Here is a 27980-nt window from a genome sequence, read left to right as displayed (position 1 = left end):
TTATTAATAATTATTATTACTATTATTGGGTTACTTACGCGAGAATTCCCGTTTGCTTAAGTGCTGGGGTTTGCCTTGCTTGCGGCGAGACATGGTGGACTGCGGGGCGGGCGGCGGCGGCGGCGGCGGCGGCGGGCGGACGACGGCTCGGTTCACATCGGGAGAGCCGGGTTAGAAAGAAGGAGACTCCAGAGAAAATATCTTCATCAGTGCCTTTTGACATCCAAAATAAATTAGAAATAATACAAAGATGGCGCAGGGAAGATGAATTGTGGGAGAGCCGTCATGGCTTTTTTTTTTTTAAGCAAAAAAAAAAAAGAGAGAGAGAGAGGAGAGATAGAGGGGGAGAGAGAGAGAAAGAGAGAGAGATGAAAAAAATGGCAAAAGCCCCCCTGAGCTGCAAGTTCAAGTGCGGACGTGACGTCCCTGCGAACTTGAACGTCAGGAGTCTGGATGGACAGAGACACACAAAACATGGGCAGGGCGAGCAGGAGAGAAGGGGAGGAGGGAAGGGGAAGCTCACACCAATGGACACACATCAGGGGCTGGACATGAAAAAGAGACCAGGACAAGCCAATGGCCAGTGCGGGGCGGGGGAGGTGCGGGGCGGGGGGCTCCGCAGACGCCAGACGCGGCCCCCGTGGGAGGGGCGGGCCGAGGGGAGGGGGCACTGGGGCCGCGGGCTCACCAGTGGCCGCAGCAAGCGCCGAGGCAGCGGCGTGGCCGGGAGAGAAGAAAGGGGTGGCGGGGGCGGAGGGGGTGGGGAGCAAGACGTGCGCCCTGCTCCCCCCCCCGCATGCGGACCCTAAAATGAAAGATTATTTAAAATTTAAAAAACAAAACAAACAAACAAAAAACCAGAGTGTACGGGGAGGCTGCAGGGGCCGGGGAAGCGCGGGCGGAGGGAAGCCAGGTAGAGTTGCTCCCGGACACCCTCCTGCGTGCGCACACCCACTTCCCCTCTCCGCCGCCGCCGCGCTCGCACCCCGCGTGCGGACGCCGGGGGCCGAAGCAAAAGCCCTGAGGCCGCGGCTGCGCTCGGGAAACTTTGCCCGAGGAGAGGATGGCAAAGAAAAATCACCCGAAGTTGAGAGCTGAGCCTCCAACTTACAGCTACGCGGCAGGCAAGGGGAGGCGGGAAGGAGCGCGCGGCGAAGCAGAGTCCAGCTCAAGTTTGGAGGGTTGCGGGTCCGGAAGGGCAGCGCCGGGGCCTCCGGGAGCCCGGGCGGCCTGGAGAGAGGGGGCAAGGGCGAGGGAAGCGGTGCAGGCCAGGGCCGAAGGGCCGGGAGGGCGCCCCCCAGGCCAAGCCGGGGGGCCGGGGATCTGAACGTCCCGACAAACGATAGGGTCTGAATGCAACTGGGAGCAGGGAGTCGAGGCTCTCAACGGTCGCGGAAAGGGAGAGAAAGGCCGAGGAATAAAAAACAGGGAGCCGGACTCGGGGCACGTTCCAGCCCCGGGAGTGGAGTGCCCGGACCCAGGGCGAGGGAGGCGCCGAGGCGTCCACCTCAACGGAGCTGCTGCCGGCCAGAGGACAAAGCCCGGGCAGTCCCGGGAGTGCCAGTCCCTGGAAACTTGCTCCCGGGGCCGCGGGAGGTCACCAAGCCAGGTCCCAAGGAAAGACACACCCCCCTCCCGCTCCAGAGCTACTGCAAAAGCACCGAGGAATGGCAAGAAAGTGTTTCTTACGGGCAGAGCACAACTAGTCCAGTGCTGTTACCCGGGGAAAGAAAATGGGGAATGAAGAATGAGCGACTGGCTCGCGGGAGCAGCGGGGAAGCCACAGTGATGGGGTGACAGCCCCGGGTCAGCGCCACGCTCCCCGGGCGCCCCGGGCGGAGCCGCACACCCCGGAGCTCGCAGCCCCCCTCTGGCCTTTCTGTAGACGTTCCCAGGAAATTAGGGAAGACCTGTTGGAAATAAACCCCTGTCTCTTTAATGCGCGCGCGCGCGCGCTACTGCTGTCAAAAAGCGGGCTTCACTCTGGCGTGGGATACTTTCAGTTTTACGTAAAATGTACAGCAACAGCACCCCCTGCGATTGGAAAGTTTATTCAGAAACGTGCCCGCAAAGTCCCCCGGCATCTCCCGCCTCCCAGCCTCCCCGCCTGCCTGCGCCACCCTGTAGCCTCAGCCGACGCCGACGCCGAGACCGCGCTGCGATTCCAAATCCGGAAGGGCACGGGGGGAGAGGAAAATGGACTCAGGTCCAAGGGAGGCGCGGAGGGTGCAGGGTGGAGGCGGAGAGCCGCGGCCCGCGACACTCCGAGCTGCAGGTGGACGTGTGTGAGTGTGTGTCTGCAGAGCGAGGAGCCTTCCTTCGTTCTCCTCCAAGCGGCTCCACAACCCCTTGTGTCTTCTCTTCCCCCTCCTCAGTCTAAGGGACGTCGTTTTCGTAAATTCACCTACCCGGCGCGGGGCTTTATTGTTTTAAGCGAGGGCCCCGGGCTTGCATGCGCGCACCCATCTCCGAGCCGCGCCGGCCAGCGGCTGTTTATTCATATGTTGCCTTCATAAAGTTTCAAACCCATTAGAAAATAACTGGTTTGCCTAGCTCGGCGAAGCTTCGGGCCCCTCTAAGGAAGAAAAGGAGGTTTTGATGCTCAACATTAGGAGAGATGTGGGCTGGACTGGGTTTGTGTAAATATGGTTTGTTGTTATTGTTTTCCTCCAGTTTAAGGGGGGGAAAACTAAAAACCTGTTTAAGAAGCAGGAAGAGTCACTTGCAGTAAAGCTCTGTAGCGTGTGCGTTACACCATTTCCCCTTTTTCACGAGTTCTTCAGAGCAGGTCAGCATCTCTTTTCCACTACTGTCTATTTTTTTGTCTTGTTCAACTAGCCTTGGAGCGACCAAAAGAATGTTATTGCAGGGGAGGGGTGGGGGGAGGGGTGGGGGGAGCGGGACGTGGAGGAGAATGGTTGGAGGGAAGGTGAGGAGAGGGAAGAAAAAAGTACAACTGGAGGCCTTTGAAAAATAAATAAATAAAATAAAAGCCCCTTCAGGTAACAATAGTGAGTCAGTCAGATTCCTTCGGAACCGAGCTTTTCAAATTTAAATATTTTTTCCCATCCATCCATAAAAGTCCATATATAGAAAAGGTATATAAATGGGTGAATGTGTGTTGTGGAAATATATATGTATGATTTATATATAATGGTGTGTATAAAGCTTTTCAGGGTTGGCTGTAGTGTAAAAAGTAATGACTTTATTACCTCTGAAAGGTTCTGTGGTTCACATTTAACAGTCTTCTGAATTACAATTCATTACACAATTGTGTGCTCTCTAAAACCGGCACCCTATCAGGACCGCTATCTGTGGTTATTTCCAATAAATAACTGGCAACATTTTATTGATTTTCTTTTTTAAAAAAATCATAGCAAATTAGGCACTTAGTTACAAGTAGGTCTATGTTACTGCACTTGTTTCAGATTCCAGGGGGTTCCTTCCGAAACCACATGTTAAAACATAACATTTAAAACCCAGTTTTGCAGCTGCTTTCCCTGGGTGCCCATGGAGAGGTAAGTAGCGTCGTTTCCACCATTAACATATATTTAATTTCACCATCATAAAATGCCCAGAGTGAAATAGGAACTGCCCTCCACTCCCGCCCCTCCCCCAGCCTGATTTCACCCAGTCCAGAAAACCAGGGCTGTGTATCGGCATTTGATTCCCTCCTCGTCGCGGACCCCCACTCGCGGTCCCTCCTGCTCGCCGCTACAAGTGACGCCCCCTCCCTCATTGCTGCTGGATGCTCGCTAAAGCGCCCAAAACTGGGGGAGGGGGAAGGTTTGTATGTGTGTTTAAAGAAATAAAAATGTGTTGTTTTAAGAGCTTTGAAAATATTACGTAAGTATTGATTAATGATGCAGGTGGGTTTGTAGAGGGGTGAAAGGTCACTTTAAACGCGCACACTTGGATACACAATAAGTATATTTACTTTCCAAAAGTAGCTTTCAGAAAATAATAAATTATGACAACGTTAAAATTATTTTCTGGCCGTTCGCTTAACTTCATTTGGAGCTGTAGAACCTTTGCTGATTCCACTGAGGAGCTAATACGCTCTGTGGGCTCTTTCCCAAACCTTTGGTGACGACATTGCGTGTAAACTCCAGGCCAGCAGACGACCCCTCCCCTCCCCTCCTCCCCCTTTCTATCTTGCCCGAGGAGGAGACTCCCCAGGACTTCCTGCAGTATATATTCTGCCTCTGATCTCGTACTTAATAGCCAAGTCCTGTTTTATGCTTTATAATGTGTTGACAAGTTTTCTAACAGACTTTCTGAAATAATGCACATATATTCACGTCGGTTAGAAACCCACCGTATTTTTAGAGTCGAGTAGATCTATACCCTAATGCAGTGAGAGAGTGTAAATCATAGAGGATTTCATAGTCCTTTCAGTAGTTTTCGGTATGAAGTATGAGCCGCGTGGCCTCCAGACGTAACCTTTTAGAAAAAAAGACAGTGCTTTTATTTTATGGTGTAAAGTGCTTTTAGCTCCAGGGCTCTGAACGTGAATGTGGTCAACAAACAGCTCCAAGAGGGGGACTTAATACAGTCCCAGCCTTCGTGCCGAGGATCGCCTGGCGCGGGGGACTCGGGCTGAGCTGGAGAATGAAGGGTTAAAAGGTCTGATGGAAACTGCAAGATTCAAATAAAATATTCACTGTCTGCCTTTAGCGGGAAACACCTTTATAGACTTAAAGATAAATAAATGAATGACTGAATGAATGGTTAATACAATCGCTCCCACCTTGCTTTTACTTCATTCTTCTTTTTTTTTTTTTCTTCCTAATGTAATTTCGCAAAATAAAGAATGGGCAGTCATCTTGATAAAAATAAAACTTAGGTGTGGATTCATCACTTGGCATAGGTTTTGGGGTTCTTAAGGGTGGGAGTGCTAGGGTGTTGTTAAGACAAAGGAAAATTAACTTTAAAAAGGAAGGGAGGTTGTGCTTGAGGAAGGGGGTGGGCTTTGTGTGGGGGCCCCAAATTGAAAGGTGAGCATGAGGGCCACAGTCCCCTCTTCTCCCCAGCCTTCCTCAGCCCTGACGCCCCTATAACATTTCTTCCTCCTCTGCTCACAGTGTGATCCAGAGCCTGGGACCTAAGGAGGCCCCTGGAGGGCAGTGTCTACACCTGAAAAGGCAGACTTCCTCCAGTGGGGTTCCTGGGGGAACAGTTAGTGTGGCATTTCCCCAGAGGCTCCCTGGGCCTTTAGCTGACTGGCAGGCTACTTCACGTACCTGGATGGAGCCCCTCAAAAAAATAAAGAAGGGAGAAAAGAAGGGAAAGAAGGGAGGGAGGAAGGGAGGGAAAGTAGGAAGTCAAAAGCTGAATCTGCTCTAAATAAGTCTATACTTACCTCTAGACTGGACTGCTGTGTGCTGAGTCAACAATGTGTGTGTGGAGGGGGCCGTGGGCAGCAGTCTCACCACTTAAGTAAGAGGCTCCTTTGAAGACAGCAAGGAGTTCTGGTTAGAACACTGAAATTTAGCTCCCTAACACTGACATCAAAGACACATACGTGCTGGGCAGTGAAACCAGTCCAATGGACCGCATTAGAAACGTCCAAATGCAATGCTGAGCACACAGTAGATTCTCAATAAATGGTTTTTGAGTGAATAAGTGAATAAATCCTATCACCACATAAATGAAACCAACATAACCATACAAATTCTATTAGTTTCCCCCAGAGCCAATAAGGCTTTCATCAGGCAACTCTGTTATAAGAGTACATTTTAGCCCTAAAAGTGATTCCCACCAAGGATGGTGAGCTCCAAAAGATTACCCCAAAGATCAAAACAGCTGAACACTTAAGAATACAATGCAAGATATTTTCATCACCTCCAGCAGCCTACATAATCAATTATCTTCCAAATATACCAGTGTCAAGAACCGGGTATCATAAGATTCAATTTTTTAACATTGCTTTTTGGATATGTTCAAATCTGGTTTCCCAAATGAGAGCACTTCTAAAGGAAAAAATACAATCAGAAAAAACAAAAATGAAAAATATCTCAAACTTCATTTTCTGTGCACCCTCCCCCAATAAATCTTTAGCTTTTAACAAGAGAATAATTTTTTTAAATACATGTTTTTCACACCCAGTCTTAAAAACAAGCTTCACCTATTTCCCTTTTTTTGTGGGGAGGGGGTAAATAAGAGGAAAAGCAACACACATACACACACACACACACGCACACACACACACACACACACACATCTGGTCTGACATTTTGTACAGCAAGTTTCAGCCCAATGTGATTTAAAACAATGTGAGTTAAAAACCTCTTAAAATTTGGGTTTATAATGGAAACACTGACAGACTCTTAATTATAGCAGCCCTGCCAGACACTGCTATAATGAAATAGTTGTGCTTTCATTACTACAGAGGCACTATAGTTAAGGGTCTGTCAGTGTTTCTATTATAAACCCCAAGTTTAAGAGGTTTATAACTTGGGCTATTTAAATGGCACTGGGTGGAATTCAAGTTATCAGTCCAGATGTGAAGTTGTTTTATAAAAGAATAACTCAGTAGAGGAAGAGCTTTTGGAGATATTTCCTCTCTCTCTCCCTTTCTCTCTCTCTCCCTCCTCCCCCCATCTTCTTCCCTCCCTCCCACCTTCCCTTCCCCCCTCCCCTCCTTACACATCACAGAAATGATTTTTACTGGTTTCAGATGGTCTTACTGCCAACTTCCAGCTATGACTTCACTCACTGTCTAAAAGGAAAATTTATAGGCAGCTAGTCCTTTATTTGGACAAGTACTCTTTGCCATTATTATAACTTTTTACTATTTTATTATCCTGGAATACATACACACAACACACACACACACACGCACACAAACCAAAAAAAATCAAGACTGTATGTCAAGGAATGCAACCTCATACACATACACAGAGGTATACACTCTGATGAAAAAGTATAAATTTACTGAAGAGGAGAAATAAAGCACCTGAAATCTTCTTTATCTTGTCTATCAACTGTGTAGTAAAAACAAGAGTATTACCATCTTATTTCAACAATTCGTAGCTTTCCTGATATCGTTTGGTTTGTTCAGAAAAGCAACAGCTAGCACTGCGCAGTAAGCACTGGACTATCCAGGGACTCTACACAAACACCATGTATGTCTCTGCTTGACTTTGAATGTTGACAGTTTGATGAAGAATTTATCTTGGATTATCTAATGGACCAGAATTTTGAAATATGTTCTATTAACCTGATACACCATCACCATAATGTATAATGTTTGTTAGCGAGGATATGGCTGATGCTGATTCTACCATAAGGAAAACAAAGATGGTGGTGGTAATCGTGGTGATGGTAGCAGTGGTAATGGAGGTGACAGTGGTGGAGATGGTAGTGATGGTAGGGGTTGGAGATGGGGTTGGTGGTGGTTTCCCTAGTTAACACGTCCATCAGAGGGCAGTAGAAATAGGATGAAAGATGAAGCTAAAAAGCTTTGCTTCTCCGCCTCTTGACCCTTTGGAAAAGCCATTCCGTAAAGATGAGGTAGTTGAGGAGTTAAAACGAGGTTTTCAGATGCGTGCTGCTCTGTGTCCCTCCCCCGCACAGCAAGACGTGGCCCTGGGTGGGTGTTTTTGGCAGGCCCTAAGGCCACTGACTCCACACAGAAAAAGACCCACCAAGAACTGTGCGGCAACCATATCTGCATTTAGAAACCTTCTCACTTTCAGAAGAAGAACAGTTCCTTTTCTCTGTTCTCTCTGACTGAAATCAGACCACCACCAAATCAGGCCATCAAGGACCATAGGGCCTTGATCATTCTCACTTCACAATAGCTTTAGTTGGTATCCTCTCGAATTAGCTAGGTGACAAAAGAGAAGCAGTCATCAAAACACATCACCAGGCTTAAGTTCCTTTTCTGCCAGTTTCTCATAAACCCCACAAATGCCTAGGCCCACAACCATTCCAGATGTGTGCCAATCATTCCCAGAGATTACTGAAGAGCTGTGGCTATTCTGGTCCCTTTTCCAGAATTGAAGACACCTTTTTTTCCCTGATAGTTAATCATCAGTATTTTTTTTTCCTGCCAAAACCAGCAAAGGAAACTTTTCTGGTAGAAAAAGCTTGTCTCTATTTCATCTTCTTTGGCAGCTTGGTAGAAGATAAACAAATCTCTCTGGTCTCCCATTCCTGGTTGTATACAATTTGCCTGTTTTCTTTTTCTCTTAAAAAAAAAAATCTTGCACAAGGTCAGTTACCCAAGCCTCCAGATTCCTATAAAATGAAGAATCTAGTCCTAAGAACTGTTATTCTTTCTTTCTTTATGGAGCACTGCACTGAACAGACATGACACATGGTTTCTGCTCTTGGATGGCTTTCATTTTTAAGGCACTAAGATACACATACACAGGCACAAGCCCGTCGTATAAAGTTCACAAGTCACACATGCCAAAGCCATACTGATGCACACTATTATCCTTGCTTTGGGTAGCCCTGGCTTCACATTGCTGATATGAACGGTTCTAAGCCTTTAGCAAGGACCAGTTTGAGGGGACACAGCTCTAGTTACTTCTGACACCAGTTGGAGAAAGAACTTGGTTTCTCGGTAAATAATGAGGTTTGGTCATGGGTATATCTGTGATAATTCTATTGTTTTCAGTTTTTATGACATTAAATATCTTAACTACTCTTGAGAAATGAGCTTTCCGTATTACATTTGTTTTCTAGGCAATTTTAGAGACTATTTCTAACATGCATTTGTGAATGTATCATTTCACTTCCCTAACACATAGTAGGCATTTAACACTGTTAAATCAAGGAATGAATTCTACAAATGCATTTTCTGTTGCTGCTGCAGGTGAAGACACAGGTATTTGTGTCTGCTCACTAAGAAATTAAATATGCGTATAGTGGAAAATTACATTATTGCACTTTTTAAATAGTTAAGAAGTATGGGCCATTTGCACAGCTATCTAACTATACATTATAAACCGCAAGCCCATTTGCGTCAGGTGGAAACAATTGCATGTCTCTCTCTGTATATTTCATATAGTAACTTATGTCATAAAAGCTATCACCTGACAAGTCCTGGGTTGTCAGTTCTTATGGGGCAGAGCCTCCGTCCTTTTCATCTTTTTACCCCTCAGCACAGAGTAGGACCTTAGGAAATGTCTGGTACATGAATAAAGACTTACAAAGTAGACCACTTAGATTCCTGGGAACTTCAAAATCCTTTCTACCATAGATAAAATGTTGTTTTTATTGTTCTCAATTCTCAGATTTTGAAATGCAATAAAATATTCAAACAGCCAAAATCCAAGTACATTATAACACAGAGTAACTCTGAGAGATTACTTCTGGAGCCTGATTCTCCAGATACTACCTTCTTTAAATATCAAGGCCTGTTCTAGCTGGTTCTCATTTGAAAGAGGCAAGGCTCACAGAGCCTCATAATGGCAACTGCTCTCCCACCCATCCCCAAACAGTGATTTCTGTGGCCTTGCTCAGGGAACAAGGGAAATATCAGTATGTGCTCTTCAAATATGATGGAAAGAGAATCCCGACCCTCTCTTCTCAAAAGATTGAATCTTGAACTCTGAGCTTAATTAGTAGGAGAAAACTCAAGATTAGTGGATTTTCAAAATAAACTCAGTTTATGAAAGTAAACATATGAGGGGGGAAAAGGCAAATATGTTAATTATTTGAATATTAAGCACATAAAGGGGTTTTGCTAAAGCCTGTAGATCTTTTACGTTTGTTGATTTAAAGATTCTAGAAAATTAAAAATATGCTCATTTTAAAACGTATGTTTTACAGGAAGTAAGCTCTCCTTAATGGGAACTTGCAACTCTCATTTTTTTTCTTTTATTTTAGCATAAATAAATCAAACTGAAAAGCAACCTCAAACTAAAAAGGAACTGTTTTTTTTTTTTAATTGATAAGACTTTAGCTATAGTAACATCTTTAGAATTCCAAGCTGGATTTTTGTTATTTCCACTGATCTTCATATTTAAGTGTTTCAATCTCTTAAAGTTAATGTGACAAAGAGAAAATGTTAAATGCTGAGCCCAGGCCTGTGTTTTCAGATATCTTACCCTCAGTAAGATTGACATGATATCTGGTTTGTAGAAACATTCAAAATTAATACATTTCTGACAATACTAAAAAGTAGTGATTCATTACTTCCAATTTTTAAATATTCTAGAAGGAAGAAGCTTTTCATTATGGGAGCTGAAGGGGGCAAAAGAGCCCCTGATTTCAGGTGGCATCTTCATTTTTTTAGGGGCAAGGGATTGACCAGCAGCAAGGAAATAAACAAACATTAATCCTGAATTATATATTTTTTCCAACATGATACCAAAGGCCTAAACATTGTGAATAAACTTGCACTGAAATAATAAGATGATGGCAGTAATTATTTTAATGAGAATCTCCCTAGCCAGAATAACAAACAGATATATTGCCTAATGTTACACTGAAAGGTAGTACATAAGTACACACACTGCTGTGGTGACTAATGTGTGATAAGAGAATCCTGCTCACAATTTGGGCATTTATGTCACCACGTATTATTGATAGCTATATTATTTTTACTACCCTGTGTCTTCATTATGTAAAGTCTAATTGCAGGAAAAATTATTTTCATCCCCTTGATTTTGATAGGCATTTCCATAGAAAGGATGGAATACAGAGAAGGCTGTGTATTGTGGAATTCCACCATCACTCAGGATGTTTGCTGATGATTGCTGGTAACAGTTCTATAAGCACTGTACACTGGCCTTTTAGGAGGGAAGGAAATTAAGTACAGTAGACTTGTGATAAAATAAGGATGAGGTTCTGATGAAGACACAAGGGAACTGGACCACTTAGAATTAAAGCTTCAGCCCCCATATTCCTGCATTCAGGTGTTGCCAGCTGCAGAGTGTGTGAACTCTCTCCTTGAACTAAAACCCCTGATAAACTGGGGTTTAACTGCACCTTGGTCCTAAGGCAGAGATAAGACTAGATTTTTCTGGGTGTAATTGCAATTATGATGCTTACTTTGGTGGAATGCTTTTCAAGACAGTGAGCAGAGTAAAAAAAATCTGGCATCCAGAACCAAACAAGCCCTAGTGTCTGGCCCCTGTACAGTTTCCACAAAGAAGGTCAAAAGGGGCTGAGAGGAAAGGTGTATCAAAGGTATCCTTGGAACTCAGAGCCAATAAAAATGAAACTATTCTCTTCTGAGACCTAATTAACTTTTATATCCAAAGCTACACTGAACATTTGTTCATTGCGTATGACTAGGACTAAAAAAATATATGTGCCATGGAACTAGGCTTTTAAGTGATCCATTGGGTGGCTTTTCCATGTCTGTAAGGAATTTTCTGTTCTTTAGAGGTATTCACTCAATGAATAAGTAAATCTATGCTAATTTTTTTCTCTCAAAATGTTAAGTATTTTCCTAGATCTATTTTCAAGGAATCAGAGACTTAGTCCTGTAACTTCCAAAATAGTCCCTTCAAATTCTAAAACAAAACCAAAACAAAAATGTTCCAGAAACAAATTTCATGCTACCGGCTTGGCAAGGATTAGTCTCCTATTAGAGCCACTGTTCCTATATGATCCTTTTTCATGTGTTAAAGGAGGATATATATTTTTCTGTTACCTTTCTTGACTGTAAAGCAATCACAGGAACCTGCAGGAGGCACCATAAATATGCAAATTTCTGAGAGATAACTGTTTTCAGTGGTTATGCCTCCAAGTAGTCAGGGAAACAGGAGAACCTGAGCTTCCTACTTCCAAGTAATTCGTATGTTGGTAGTGCCCCCTGCTGCAATCACAGGTTGTCCAAGAAAGGGAGAATAAAATTCGGAAGCATTTAGATCTGGTTAATATGTGAAATAAATGCCCGCTACCTCTGCTCCAGGAACAGCCACACCCAGTTCAGAGTTCCTCCTGCCCATCACAAATTCACTTTAAACACTTTGCTCAGCCTAAAATTGGGAAGATCTGCTTTTAGCTCAATACCTTTCAATATGCAGGTTACACAGGGATAGATTTTATTTCTCAAAAAACAAAACAAAACAAAACACAGCACATCAAGATCCAAAACAGCACTTTAAAAGAGTGGAATATTCTAAGAATTTTTTAGAGGTTACCTAACTATAATAAGTTTTGAGTTAGAAGCATATCAAGCTACCCACTAGGACATTAGAGCAGGAAGGGAAAAGTTAAAGTGTTAACAGCGTGTAGAGCTATTATTCAGTTTTAAATGGCTTTATTTATTAAAAGAAAATTTTTTGGGCCATTAGCTCATGGTGTGGACTGGACATTTTGATATTAAAAATGAAAATGAAATAAAATAAATACATGAAACCACCAAGTTACCAACATTGGAAAACTGATTGCTGTAGCTCTAAAGTCACTCCATTACAGATTTCCATATTCAGACTTGGGCGGAGGGGTGCGGGGGTGGTGATAGAATAGAATAACAGGACACAATTCAAACCTGCGCCGGTCTACTGAATGCATAATATGCATTTTTAAATTGCCTGAATATATATTCACATGGCAGAATCTTAATGGGTTTAGGAGGAGCCCTTGTTCTTGATCAAATCATAAAAACTTATAAACTTGTCTATCACATCAGATCACATACACTTCTATTAAAATTGTTTTTGTCTTCTTGTTTAAATACTACTAGAGTCTGAATAGATAAAGGAAATTTAACCTTTTTTAAAAAAGCTCAGTTAGGTATTAGAAACTCTACATAGGGCCACCAAAGCAAGGCCTGATGGCACAGCTACTCTTAACTTTTTCTGTTGGACCCTCCCCAATCTCACCCAATGCCCCAAGTTGCCCAGTTTTGCCATTTTTTAACATCAGTTTCAGAACTGTATGCTCTCTCCTAGTGTAAATATCTCACAGTGGCTACGTACTAGAGTTTGAATTTCAACTTAGCGTCACACCTCATTTCCATATTCAGATCTTCGCAGCTAGAGCAAAGTTAGAGGACTGAGGAAATTACCTATATAATTTCAGCAATGAGCCTGTCTTTATCTGCATCATCCAGGAATCTTGCATCCTGTCTGTGGAGCCTTGACCTGAGAGCCTGTGAGGAGAGAGAGGGAAGGGGACTGGTAGATACTAGTTACCAGGCAGAACTAATTAGAAATAGACTGTGATATTAAAGGTATCCATCTTTTCCTTACTCCAAAGTTAAACAAGCCCCCATTACTCTATATGATGAGAATTTTTAACCCCCCCCCCCCCGCAGCACTCTGGATTTTATTGCCACAGAAGGTAAACTGTTGGAAAAAGAAAACCGGTGCACAAAACAGCAGTTGGGAATTGAAGCCCCGTTTTACCAGAACCCCTGCCATATATGTTCTGTCACTCACCTTCTAGACACTCAGTACAACCATTCAATCTATTGAATCAAGAGACTGTTTGATCTTATCTGCATCTGTGAGCTGACTGTCAACCTGCTTAGGCTGCATATTAAATCATCTATAGTAGCTGTATCAAGCTGAGATGATCTGTTAATTCTAAATTTATTAACCCTTGGAGTGCAGTCATCATGTTTAATCTAGTGTAGCCCGCATTTATTTTACAAGATTAAATCCTTCTTTAAGATATGGCTGTGCTGTAGGTTAAAAACATCTAATGTGGGTTTCATTATGATAATTGGGGGGAGACTGTCTGAAAAATGCTAGTGTGACTACCCTAACAGGCGATGTACGTTATGTATCTGGTCCCAGGCACTCTCCTAGGCTGGCATTTGCCTGTGGGATGAAATTTATTCCAGAAACAGTTCTGTCTCTAAAAAGAATGCAAAAGGAAAAAGAGGAGGGGGCAGACGAGGGAAAAGAGCAAGGCCTCTGACAGATTTCCAGGGGTCCAGAGCCAGAAAGACTGATTTCCAAGGCAGTGTCAACCCCCAATGTAACGCCTGAGGGATGAATTTCCAGAGGCACATACCTGGTGAAAGATGCTAACAAAATTCCTTAAGTGAGTCAAACTTCTCGATCAATAAAGATCACCTATTTCTGGATTGAGTGATTTTTTCACTCCCCCCACCAAAGAAGAATTCCAAGCAATTCAAAATATAAGGTAGACCTGCTAAAAAGAGAAAAATATGTTCATTTAATATGTTAATCTGCTCTTCAGACCAAAAAAAAAAGATATCCATCTCTTCTACTTGCCCATTACTGATGTTATCAACATATTCATAGCTTTTCTTTCAGACACAAACTGCTAGGCATGCTCCCTTTTTTGGTAACCACGTGCCTGATATCTCTCTAATGTAGCCTAATAACAATTTTAGCATTCAGATGAAGCGATTTCATTCTGTGACTGCCTTTTCTATTAGATTTGATTTTGAGAAGCCCCAGTGGGTGCCTTCGAGGCAGAGATCTATCTGTGAGGCTGCTACCGACTCAATAGCAGCCTGGGCTAACCTTGACCTTTCCCGAGACCCCGCTCCATCTGGTGCCAGCCTGCTTTCCACCACCCCCCCTCCTTTCTTGCTTCATAGTCAACATTGATCAAGGCAGAACGGAGCGCCTCGTCTCCTGGAAGGGCTGGGCAGGCTCAGGAGGACAGCACATTTCAGTATATGGAAATGATCAAGCTTCTTATGCAATCATAAATCTACATAGGAGTCTTGTGATTTGATATTTCATTCACCTCCAAAGATTTTTTTTTCTCCCTCCCAACAGGGATTTATAAGCTCTGTAAGAGCTCCCGGACAACGGCTTTCCCCAACACCTGGAAATTATCAAGCTTGCTGCTTGCTGAATGATGCTAACGGCTCTAATGCTGCAAATTCATTTTTAACAACTCACTGGCTTTTATGTAGGATCTGTGTATGTGTGTGTGTGTGTGTGTGTGTGTGTGTGCGCGCCTTTCTTTAAGAAAAACCTACCAAAGCAACGGATAGTACCAAAGACACCAAAATAAAATCTGACTTGAATCTCCTACATCTCCACACCATCCCCATTATATATCCGTAGATAGATTTTTCTATCTCTGTATTCTGTCCCCTTTTCTTAACTGCCTAGAGAGGGAGAGATAAAGAGGAAAAGAGGAGAGGGAGGGAAAAAGAGAGAGGGGATGGAGATGGAAAGATGCCAGAGAGAGGTAACTGGATGTAACACTTGAATGGAGCTTGAAAACCTACCTCTCCCCTCCCCAGGCCACATTCCTTCTTTCCCAAAGACCCACACAAATGTCTCCTTCTCCAAATCACCCACTACAGTACACAGATGCCTCCTCTGCCTCACACTCTTTCTTTCCTCTTCTATCTGTTTCTGGGGCTGGGTGGTAAAGAGGCTGACTGAGGGGGAGTCACGTGGGCAGCCCGTGGGCAGCGGCGGCAGCAGCTCAAAAGAAATTGACTGACTGGCCGCTTGGGCGCATTTCAATATATGGAAATGACCAGAGGCTTCTGCAATAAATCAGCACTCAACACTGTCATTTTTCTAGTTCTGCTTCATTTTCCTATTTTCCTCTTCTCCTCACAGAAGCCTCATTTCTTGCCTTTTCCCTGCTGTGTCTCTTCCCACCTCCGACCCCCACCCTCTCCGAATCTGGCCCCAGCCTCGCCAAACGCCCCCCCTCGCCTTTCTGTTCTCTGGCTACCCTGTAATTGGAAACATCCGGTCGAGAACGATTCTTTTCTTTTCTTTCCCTTTAAAATTTTTTTCTTACAAAATCGGGCAGCATTTGCTGTCGTGCATCAGATTTCCTCCGACCAGAGGCGCCCGGGATGCGCTCACTTAATCCCTAGGACAGGGGAACTCAAACCCCTTGTGATGTAGAAAAAAGAAAAAGACCGCGGTCCTCATTTCACCTTTCCCCATCCCAGCTCTCGCTGCCACCCTCGAGGAGTTCCCTTAGCAAACTTAAAAGAATATCAGAAGCAACTCGTGTTATGAAATGCCCGGGATAGCGCTGGGTGGACAGCCAGAGAAAGGGAGGGACGTAGTGGGAATCTGAACGGGTTTGCGGGGATGCTGCTTTTCTTTTGCAGATCCTCTGGTGCCCTCCACCTAACCCTGCCCCTGTGCCTCAGGTCTTTTTTTTTTTTTTTTTTTTTAAACTAAAGCGGCGAGTCCCTGAAATCTGCAAATACTCTGGATGTTTCTCAGGATCTCCACGGAGCCTGGATTTCGTGGCGAGTGCAAAAAGCGAAATTAACAAAACCCCATCACCGCGCTGTGGGGTTTTGGTTTTTGTTTTTGCTTTTAAGTTCCGTGCAGAAGCAAACATTACCTAGCCTCCTCCATCCCCTCTCCCTGCTCCTACTTGAGATTTCTAATCTTTCAACTTGGTTCTCTCTCTTGTCGACTGGGCAGCCTCTCTTTTTTTCTTTCGCTTGGATCTGGGAACAATAGGCATGTAAAGGGTCAGTGGGCATCACCTTATAAAGCTCAGAACCTAATTAATTTTATTAAAGGAGGATCTGTTTATGCAATATGACAGCCTGGGGGAATTAACCATTTGAGGACGCAGACGCTGTTCAGACACCAGAGAGTCCCACCTCACATCATAAGCTTATACATACTTCCTGCCCCTTTTGATCCTGGGCGGCACCGTGATCCGGGTCTGGTTTTGTGTTTGACCTTGTGAAGAGCTTGTCTAAATCCCGGGGTTCAGCACAATTCGAAGGACACCCAGAAAATCCATAGATTCCTATTACCAGATGACAATCGAAGTGCCCACCCATTCGCAGTTTGTTGCAGTGACAGCTCAAAAGGTCTTCCTATGGGAACGGGGGATGAACCTCTCACGTGTCCTAAAGTGGATATTTGGTGCTTGCAAAATTCTACTTGGAAATCACATCGTGTGAAATCCAATGTTCCTTCTCAAGAGCACAGGAAAATGTAACTGTTTTTAAGTTATTATTTTTTATTTTTTCCTGCCACTCTGGTAATTTGAAATACATTTTTAATAACCTCCTGGAAAAAACAGTTTAATAGTTCAGACATATTGGTCTTTGACTTAATATCCCTGTATATTCTTTAATTGCCAAAAACAAAGTTTATTTTATTTACAAGGGCTAACTTTATATCTCCTAGGAATTCTAATGTCATAGTTTTTTTTTTTAATCATCACCTTGGATTTTGTTCAAGAGGGATCTAGAAATGTATAGCATATGTATAGAAATAGATATGATAAAATATTCAAGAGCTCTCTGAAGGAAAATGTGCTTGAAAATAACCCCCTCTTTTATGGAATTTGTTTTGATTTAGATCTATAGATAGTAAAAAGAATGAAAGAAACTGTGAATTACACTGAATATAAGATGTTTATCACTTTAATATTACACTTCCTAGCTTCCATATTACAGAGCTTTAGAATACTCCCCAAACTTTCAGATTGAAGCTCTGCCTTGTACGGTCTGAGGTTTGTCTGGAAAGACCTGCCAGCACATGCCAGCTAAAAATGAGTGTCAATTAATAATAATAAAAAAGCTCCCTTATTTCTACACTCATGTAATTTAACAGGTTTGCAGAGGAACATAGGATGACAACAGTTGTGAGAACATTCCAATATATGCAGTTCTAACAGCTTTCATTCTAAGAAGCCAAACCTTCTTAAAATAGAATGGCTTAACATTTCTTTTTTATATTAAAAGTCCAATCTACATTTCACATAAAATGTTTTTTATCACAAAAATATTTGTCTCTAACAAAATGCACTTTTTGTTCTACCAAAAAAACAAACCTCTTGAAACAGATTCTCCCAGTTTTTTGCAGCTCCCCACTGCAATTTTCTGTACTATTTTCAACTGCCCCTCCCTCATATGAGATACTTTGAATAAAAATAATGACAATTGAAATACTGAACTAGAATGCTATGTTTCCCAATATTGCTAATAAAATTTCTAATTCTTAAACTGCTCTCTGATGGAACTAGGCAAATTGGGGAACTTACACTGATATTTCTAAGTGCAGTTTGTTGTTTTAAAAACATATTGTACTGATTAATAAAAATGTGAAATAATTTGAGTTACAAATTTTGAACGACAAATCGCCATCTGCTCAAATGGGGGAAAACCAAAAATTGCCGAATATATTTTCTCACCTCTTTTTTTCATGATAACATAAACAACATTCCTGAATAATTAAAAAAAGAAACTGACTACACTTAATGCATTTTTATAGTTCAACAACTGCTTGATGAGTCCACCTTCTCAAACGTGCAATTATTTTTTTCTTAATTACTTACATATGTTCTATCAGAAGATGCAGGTCCTAGTGCTTTTCCTGTGTATTGTGCAAATCTGTTTAGTTCTATCTACTAGACTATAAGCCCCTGGATTGATATGATAAAGTAGACTGCAATGTGCAGTAACCCCGACTTGGTCATAGGTGTCAGCTATGTCAGAGACCAGGGAGAACACTCAGAGTACCCTCTGGAAGTGGGAAGAAAATTTTTTAATTTCTATGAACCCAGATTTGGAGGAAAAGGCACAACCCATCAAATAGATGCCTAGATACAAAGAAGTATGATAAACAATTTAGCTTACCATTCGTGGGAAAGAAAGTGGGGGGGAAAAAAAAAAGAAAGTGGGTAGGTAGATCTTCCATCCATGGCTATTAAAAAGTTACTGATGGCCTGGCAAACAGGACCCAGTGGAATTTACTATTCCACCAGCAGAAACAGTGAAAAATCATCTAGGATGTATCAACTTGTTGGCATTCAAGCAAGGAAGGGAAGAAGCCAGGAGTCATCAGTGCAAGGAGTCTAACAAGAGATCCAATACAAAGTTGAACAGACTGCTTTTTAAACCATAACCTAAGCTTAGACAGGAGAGATAAGTAGGTTGCTTTTTAATCATCCTGAGAATTAAAAAATCCCATTCTATTCAGTTAATCATAGAATAATATGATGCATTTTTTCTTTCCTTTTTGTTTTTTCTTTTTTAAAAGCTTAACTGTTTTGGGGGGAATGGTGTTCCTTTTTTTTTTTTTTTTGGTAGAGAAACATTTACAACATGATCAAAAAGCTGAAACTTCACAGATCATGTATGCAAGGGAGAGGGAAGAGTGGGCCAAATCATGCCATGCCCTCATGCCATGCCCACCACTATCCCTGTCCAGATTCAGTGCAGGTAAAAGTTAGGGTGTGACTTCCCAGGTCCTGTGAAGGATGTGGAAATTGCTTTCATCATGTTGGGATGGGGTAGAAGGGAAGGAAGAAATGGCTGAAAAATGCCTCCAGCTGACCCTAGACATCAGCTGCTTTCACTCTTTCTACTCAAAGTGTAATTCCTTGAACGTGGCAGCTGTTGTTTTTTTGTTTTGCTTTTAATTCATAGCCGATCTCTCTAATATAGAGAATACCGAATACCATGCATAATGTGAAGTGGGCAGACCTCTTATTTAGAGTCAACGAAATGCCGGGTGCTTTTGAGTGTCTACCACACCCAGGGACCTCTACCAGGTGTGGAAGGGACTTAAACTAAAAAAAAAAAAAAAAAATTTCCATGTCCCCATCTTCTCAAGTGGTTCACATTCCAGGGGGGGAGCTTACACACACCTGGCTACGAAACCAATCAGACTGGGGATAGGAAATAAAGAGGAAATCAAGAAGCCACCACAAAGCAGGAGATTCCTCAACTGCTGAAGAAGGATGAGTCGGGCTTTGCTAGGTGGGAAGATGTGGGAGGAGCGCTCAGGGTGGAAGGAACAACCTGACCAGTCACACGAATGGGCTTGGTGAGTTTGAGGGCCCACAAGTCTCCTGGTACAGCTAAAGCATAGAGCAGAGTGGCAGAAAGTTGTCTGGAAAGAGTCTGGGCAAGTTTGGGAAGGGTGCCAAAGTCAGGCTTCAGAGTCTTGACCAAATTCTGCAAGCCGTGGAAAACCATTTGATGTTTCTGAGTAGTAGTAGTCATGTGACACGACACACTCTTTGGAAAAATGAAAACTGGAGGCAATTTAGAGGATGGCTTGAAGCAAGTTGTCCTCTGCCAATCAACCTATTTTTCTGTCCACCAATTTGTAGAAGAAGCGGTCAGCATGACAATGATGTGACTTGAACCTTACTAGGGGTGGAATATTCATTGCTTCCTCCTCTATAACCAAAGAAGATGCTCTCGACAGGGATCTCCATTTGTATGCACAGGACGACTGACTTTCAGAATCTTCACGTATAAAAATCTGTTCATTGAATGCTTCTATATTTGAAATCTCTAAGAATCTAATTTGTCTTTCCCTGGATGCATCCCAAACATTTTTACCTCCAACCCTCACCTCTTCTCCTGACCCAATATGCCAAAAGGTAAGACCCAAACTTGTGAAAGAAACCCCTCTTTTCTACCTCTTAAGAATAAACGTTTGAAGATATTTAAGCCTCGTATTATCCAGCATCTACTATATGCACATCCCTTTGCTGAATCTTCTTCCAGAAAACTGAACCCAAACACAGATATTAAGAAAACAAGGATGAATAATACATGCTATTATAAATTTTTAAAAATAACCTAAAATCAAATAACTGAAGAGTAACATTTGTGCTCTGTTAACTGGTTGGATGGTGATCTGGCTTTTAGCACAACGCTCCTAGTGCAGCAAAGCTAAGTTCTGTAAATTAAAAACCCTTTAAAATTAGATTCGATCTTTACAGGGCTGGAGAGACCAATTTATAGAAATTTGACTATGAGGTTTCATGGCTTTTGTTTTACTTCTCTAGTTCTACCCTGTAGAAAATAACAGTATGAAAAATGGGACACCATGCTGCATTTCAAATAGCCTTCTGCTAATTAGAAAATTACCCTGTATGATCGTAAGGGCTGACAGCATTGTTTTAATATGGGTCTGCTAATATTCCATTCTGAAGGCCCTAATTTAAAAATCTCGTACTTTGGCTGCTAAAATCACCGCAGGCTGAATCTTGTCAAACGGGAGGAGACTTTTTTTTCCAGTCTTGGACATGGAGCATAATGGTGTCATTTTAAAAGGCCTGGAGTGTGTGTATGTGGAGGTGGGGGGAGAGTACAAGAAAATTGTCTTTAAATGCTTTCCTTTCGGCACACCTTAGCTGTGATCCTAGAGCAGAACCTAATTCTCTTGAGAATGAAGACTGCTTTGACATTTTTAGTGAGGAAAATCTCAAGTAACCCATATGGATTTCTCCTACAGTATTTAGCCAAAATATATATTTATAGGAGACTCAAACAAAGTAGCTTCTATTGTAACATTTACAATTATTATCTGTTTCTCTGTTAAATTATTTGTTTTGGTTTAAATTAAATCTACTCTCAATAAGAATGAGCGAAAAGTGCAGACCCTAGGTATGTAAACACATATTCATATGTGTATCAGCAAATTTAACATAATATATAGAAGTATACAGTGCGTTCACTTTAACTAATATCAAAAGTGAACACTTATGATCTGACTTCAGAAAAATTCTTGCAAAAATCAGACTTACCACCATAATTCCATTCTTAACTATGCCATTGTGGCTTGGTATTATTTTTATATGTTTCCCTACTTCAAATATCAGATAGTAAAAGACTTCATTCATCTTACATATCATATATACCACAGTGTCAAGGCAAAAGAGTACAGCATAAGAAAGCATTCAGCCTGAACCCTAAAACATCAGGTTTCACTCTATCTGTTTAGGGTATGATTTTAATGTACATCAGTATATGGCTATGATAATATTCAAAAGAAGTGATACTTATAAAAAGCTATATCCCTTGGCAACGATTTAACTCAGAAAATTAGTCTTGGCCTTGTCTCTTTCTTTTTTGCTAGCTGCACTTTCAAAAGTGTTATATATTTTAGGCAACTTCTATTTAAATGTAAAAACTGATTAATCCCTTGAGTTATTCTTATTTAAATTACAGACCCATAAGCGTTGCCTTTCATCGCTGGCAAAAATTAGAAAGCATCAACTTAAAGTCTAAACGCATCTCCATCTAAGAAACAAGTTGAATAGTTTACAGTATGTGGCAATTTGGGTATGATGACTACTTGGAGCTCTGTAAGCATTCATTAGCTTACTTCCCTCCCTTTAGCTTGCAATAAAAATAATAATATTTGCCACTTAGTAGAGGCTTTTCGTCCTCAAAGTGCTCTATGGGCATCAAGTGGTTTATTTATTAATAATCTATGTTTCTGCTTAATAAACTAGATTTCTATTTACAATCAAAGAAAAAATTAGAAAATGTTCTGCAAGCGGTAAGTAAAAGGAGTTGCTAACAGACTATCAAATTACGTATTTATTTTGCCCTGCCCATTATTTTTAAATAACTTTCTGCTAGCCAGTTACAAATTTCAAGGTCCTGGGCAGAGATATTGACGTCTATTTCATGTCTGTTTTTCTGTTTTGGGAGGGCGTAGGTTATTTTCAAAGTTTTTATCCCTCAATTTATTCATGCAAAAGGAAACTGGGTTTTAGATACTACAGATTAGCCACCAAAGAGATTTCATTTGTGTTTATAAGAACATATGAGCAGCTCCGTGCTGGAGAGGGGGAGCCCCTGGAAGTCCTAGGGTGTCAGCTCAGAAGCCCTCAGTGGTTTCTGTTCCAACCAGAGTAGGGACTGCAAGCATACATTTTAAAGACCAAGGCCTCAAGGACATTTGAATTGTGCCTCTTGGGCTCTGGCTTCCGGACAGTGAGTGAGTGAGGGCAGAGGTTAGCATAGCCCCTTGGTAGATGACCACTAGAAAGGAAATCAAACTGATCTGGGGGTGATGAGGGGGTTTTAAATGACATCCATAGACTCAGATTTCTTTTTTTCTTTTAATTTTTTAAAATTAATTAATTAATTTATTTATTTATTTTTGGCTGTGTTGGGTCTTCGTTTCTGTGCGAGGGCTTTCTCTAGTTGCGGCGGCCTCTCACTATCGTAGCCTCTCTTGTTGCAGAGCACAAGCTCCAGATGCGCAGGCTCAGTAGTTGTGGCTCACGGGCCCAGCTGCTCTGCGGCATGTGGGATCTTCCCAGACCAGGGCTCGAACCTGTGTCCCCTGCATTGGCAGGCAGATTCTCAACCACTGCGCCACCAGGGAAGCCCCATAGACTCAGATTTCAAACTGACTTTCTCATCTCAAGATCTGTTTGAGGGTTTCGTTGGAACTGCTTATGCTTCAATTTTGAGTTTACCATCCAGAGTTCTCATGAGGAACATCTGAAATGTTCTAAGGTTTCTAGAAATTACTTTGAGGGGGCACAGCATAAAAGGAAAGTACAAACTGGTTTACAAAGAGGTGTAAATGGCTCACCATACCGCAACTTAAATATATAAATATACAGACCATCAGACAGCCCAGCACACTGGGAAGGCTGCACCACCTCTGAAGACTTAGAGATAGTTCTGCTGATAGGCTATTACCTTATGTGTGGTGACACTTTACAATTTTTACAGTATTTTCACATACATTCTCTTTTACAATTAGGCATACTTTCATCTCTCTTCTCATTGATTTTGGTTTATTTGCTCTTTAATATTTTTGTTGTATTTCTTCTAACTGATAAGAAGGGGTAGTGTAAACATCATCCAGATATGTTTGCATAATGCTGCCTTGTTATAATTAAGTGTATTTTTCAAAGGTCTCTAAGCAGTTCATAAAAATCTGCTCAGTGCTAAGTGTGGAATGTTCGGGTCTGATCCTATGAGCGAATTCTTTTAAACACCATAAGAACCTGAATTTTGGCCATTTAAAAACATATACATGTGAAACAAACTCTCCGAGAGAGCGTTTGGGTTTTACAAAGTGATTGGGTATACTTCCCATTTTTATTTGTGTAAAGAATGGGTGTGTTTAAAAGTTAATTTTGGGGGGAGGGAGATGCAAGAGGGAGGAGATATGGGGATGTATGTATATGTATAGCTGATTCACTTTGTTACAAAGCAGAGACTAACACACCATTGTAAAGCAATTATACTCCAATAAAGATGTTTTAAAAAAAAAGTTAATTTTGGTCTTTTTAAATGGTTGAACAGAAGCAGTTGCGGCAGAAGTAGGCCTTGTGGTTCACCTTCAGTTTAAAAATGCTAATTTCTGCCTTCTGGGTGCCTTTATAACGACTTGTCCCAATCTTTGGCATCAGAAAGCAACTTTCCAGTGAGAGGGGCCGAGGGGATAGAGGGAGCCATCCCCCTCACCCTGCTTGCACGCCTCTCCTCTGACGTTTTCCAAGAAGGAGGCCCAGAAGAATGATCTGCAAAATCCCTGCAGGCAGGACAGAAGGGGAGGTGCAGCCCTGTTTAACAATTCCTTCTGAGGGAACACCCAGCAAGGCCGGCCTCCTCACACACTGGGGCCTGAACGCACCTTCACCATCCCTATACACACTGAGGGCTAAGTAGGTGAGAGGACCCACCTTGCTCTATAAAAAGCCATTTTCTATCTCATTCCTCATCTCTTTCCAAAAGCAGCATTCATATAAAATAGAATTGCAGAGTTGGCCAGGAATGGGAACAAAATTTCAATTCAATTGCTTTTTTTCCATTTTGTAAAATAATGGCAATAAATTAAATAATCAAAATATTTAGCTGTGTAAACTGGCTTCTGCCACTTGTGCAGTTACTTCTTTTCATGAGGAAGTTTGCTTTACATACCAATAGGTGTTTTTAAAATTATCTCAATATCTATTTAGACATGCTGTTCCAGGAAGGTCTTCTGGGGTTTTTTTTCAGTTGAAATTACTATTTGCTAATAAAAGAACTGTCAGGACTTTGAAGTAAACGTTCATTTATGTACCCAGAAGAACAGACTGTTTCCAGTTTTCATTTGTGTGGTGTCCTTCTGCCCCAGCCAGTCAGCAAAGCTGAGTGGCTGCAGCTCTGGCCAGAGCTGCACATCAAGTTCAGGGTGACAGAGAGCTGCCTCCTGAAACGTGGGACATAGAATATTGAATTCATTCATTTTACCAGCCCTGTATGCTCCCGGCAAAAACAAAGACAGTGTGTGCATGGATTCTGCATTTACTCATGAAGTTTAAGGTGTTGGGTTTAGGAATGACTGTCAAAAGGCGATTGTACCATAACCCATGAGGATAAGAGGGGCGACTCCAGAGGAAAAACTCAATCTCACACCTACTAAATTTTCATATCTATTTCAGGCATAAATGGATTCTAAAATTTTGTGGCTTAAGAAAAAAAAACAGTTCAGTGAACAGGGCAGAAACTGCAACGCTGAGACAGTTCAACATGGAGACCTGGAAGCACAGATGGGATTGTGGAGCCCACCTGGGTGTATGTTCATGAGCAGAGTTCAAATCAAATGCTGCCAATGGGATCATCAGGCAGCAGCAGCACCCCAAACATGCCTGGACCCCAAGTTCTCTTCCCAGGCCTTCTCTTCTGCCCCTGCCTTCCTTCCTCAGCAAGGCCTGCACAATAATTGAAAAAAACTGAGATTTTTGTAAGACTTTTCAAGGATTACCAAGTCAATTACTGAGAGGGAGAAAAATAAAAGGGAAATAGTTGAGTGTCGCATGCTAGGGCACATTCAATTCAAACAGCTCCCAGGGAGTTGCAATTCTCTCTATAGGGTGAACAGTGGGTTCCTACATGTTGCTGGCAAGCCAACAGCAGTTTAAGGTAATATTTTGGTCAGCAGGTGTAGACCCCAAATGAACAGTGGCTTAAGACCTGGATTGTGAGAGGCAGACATGTGCCGAAATTAGAAAAGCATTCTCAGGCTATTATTTAACATTCTACATATGTGAGATACAGAATGAAAGAATGAGAATTATCTTAAAATCCCTGTTAAAGCAGGGCCTGCTTTCTCAAGGCAATCTCAAGCTTTAGTAGTTCAGACAGATTCTCTAGCTGACAATTAATATTAATGGGTAGAGTTCACAATGTGGCATTATCACACGGGAGATGGGTGGGCACACCATCTGGGTTTTGGCAGGTATTAGATGTAATCAAAGGGATTACTTGGCTCAGGGAGAAATAGAAAACCTTGGGTTTGTTTAGTCTCTTTCCTCTTTTGTTTGGACGCAGCTCTAGGTGTGCTTAACTATTTTCCCCCTTGTCCTTTATTTGTGGTCGGGAACATCTCCAGGAGAAAAAAATCAAAACAAAACAAAAAGGGATGGACAACCCGCAAAGATCATTTGGATATGGAATCATGGCCCGTTTTCCCTTCTCACTAAAAATTCACCAAATATTTATTGAATGCCTACTGTGGGTAAGGAGCCCTGCCAGGACACCTCCGTCAGCTTTAGTTCAAACAAGCCATCAGTGTTCACAGGTCTATTTCTGGATACTTTAGAATAGGTTAAAAGGCACACTGATCCCCAAAGATAATACAAGCTTTTTTGGTCGATTTTTGCCCCCTTCCCTCCATTTGCCTCCACCCCACTCCCACATACACACAGACATACACACGCACACAAAAATGTTATTTAGAAGATCAAAGGGAACATCCACCTCAGATTTTAGAATAGTCAAATAATTGGATTGCTTATTGGAAACATTCAGTTAACTAGACCAGGGAACCTACACAGGTGTACATGTTTATTTTCAAGAAAAACAAATGAAGTTGTTGATTGGTTAACAGTCTTGGAGGAGACAGGTGATTAGGCAGTCTTGAGGTACCAGAACCCTGCTGATTGCTGCTGCAGGTAACTTCTAAGTTTTACATTTAACTGTGCTCTGGTGATGAGTAAGAAGATGGCTTGCAACCTAAGACATTCTGCTCATGAAGAAGCACTTCTAATCCTCTGGTTTCCTATCCGGGATTGTCTTGCATCCCACAGATACATGCCCTCCTGACCCACAAGGCACTGTCTTTGCTTAATAATTATCACATGTCCAGGGAAGACAGCAGCACCATAACCCCAGGCATCACTGGCCGGTGGTGATGCAGACCCAGGCCCTCCTCTGCACTCATCGCAAGCACCCAGGACCACAGAAGAACCCAAGTTCTGTCAAGGTTGTTTCTGGGTCTGACCGTCTTGTCCCAGGAAGCCCAGCATGTGGGATGTGTATATTTAGCCACTTAATACATGATGGTGATTATGCCCCCCCAATTTTCTCTAAACATAGCTCAAAGCTGAGACAGCCCCATTTGCAAGACCAGCAAGACATTATAAGGATCCATTTCCTCTTCACCTTCTTTGCCATGTCACCTTACCACAGACAGTTCACCCTCTAAAAGCATCTCCCCAAAAAGCCAAAATAAACTCAGCTGACACCACTGTCTCTTTCTCCCCACCAGCTACTACGGGGCATCTTTTCAGGTGCAACAGGCATACACTCCATGCTTTATCTGAATTTTTATAAAGTTTTGCTGCTAACAACGTAACTGCATATTCAACTGCCCAGATCAACTTGAGATCTTAAAGCTGCATGTCGAAGAGGGTAGCCATAGACCTACATACACGTGAGCACAGGTGGCTACATAGATTTAAGTTCATTAAAATTAAATACAATTAAAAATTCAGTTCTTCAGCCACATTCAGGCACGCAGTCGTTAACACGTGACTAATGGCTACCAAATACTGGACAGGGAAGATGCGGAACATTTCCATCATCACAGAAAATTCTCTTGGGCTGCAGGACTAAAGGATGTGAGGACAGGAGACGAAAGAAGTTTTCCCGGACCCTGCAGAGACGAGGTTGGGCGACCTAGGCCCAGTCGCTCCTGATTTCCACTCAAATCTAAATGCCAGTGTCTCCTCTGCAGACGTGACACCCAGGTCCTATAGCATTTCAACCCGGGAGGCGGGTCAGGGCAGTGGTGAAAAACCTCCACAGTGCGGAATTCTGGGGCAAATTCTTTGCTACGGGTGGAAGGGAAAGGAAGCTTCCTGGGCAGGCGTTTGGAGGCCGTTCGCACTCGGGCGCTTCCAGCTTCTTGACCGTGACCCAAGCTCACATGGGGCCGAGCTGTGGGGTGTCGGGGCCGAGTCGGGACTCGGGTGGATGCCTGGCTGGCGCCGCCTGCGCCCGGCATCCTCTCGCCTTGTCCTTTAGCACAAGGGCGGGCAGCGCAGGACAAAGGCTCTAGCAGGCGTCAGCTGCCAGGTTCGGCGCGCAGGGG

The 27980-nt window shown here is 42.6% G+C and overlaps 1 protein-coding gene across 11 annotated transcripts in view; it reads right to left on the bottom strand.

Moving 5' to 3' along the window:
- The window catches only part of BCL11A (BCL11 transcription factor A), a 124191-nt gene extending 96299 nt beyond the window's left edge, over window positions 1-27892 (bottom strand). For 2 of the 11 annotated variants that reach the window (XM_082426722.1, XM_082426727.1), the window contains exon 1: window positions 39-639. In XM_082426722.1, coding sequence (XP_082282848.1) covers window positions 39-93 — 55 coding nt within the window. In that variant the 5' untranslated portion in view covers window positions 94-639. The other 9 variants (XM_082426730.1, XM_082426720.1, XM_082426723.1 and 6 more) reach the window with 8 other exon arrangements.
- Between the last annotated feature and the right edge of the window lie 88 nt (window positions 27893-27980).

The sequence above is a fragment of the Balaenoptera physalus genome (assembly GCF_965194825.1).
Source record: "Balaenoptera physalus genome assembly, chromosome: 15".
In the NCBI taxonomy this organism is placed as follows: Eukaryota; Metazoa; Chordata; class Mammalia; order Artiodactyla; family Balaenopteridae; genus Balaenoptera; species Balaenoptera physalus.
The sequence above is the reverse complement of the archived record's forward strand: the minus strand, read 5'-3'. Positions and strand labels throughout refer to the sequence as shown.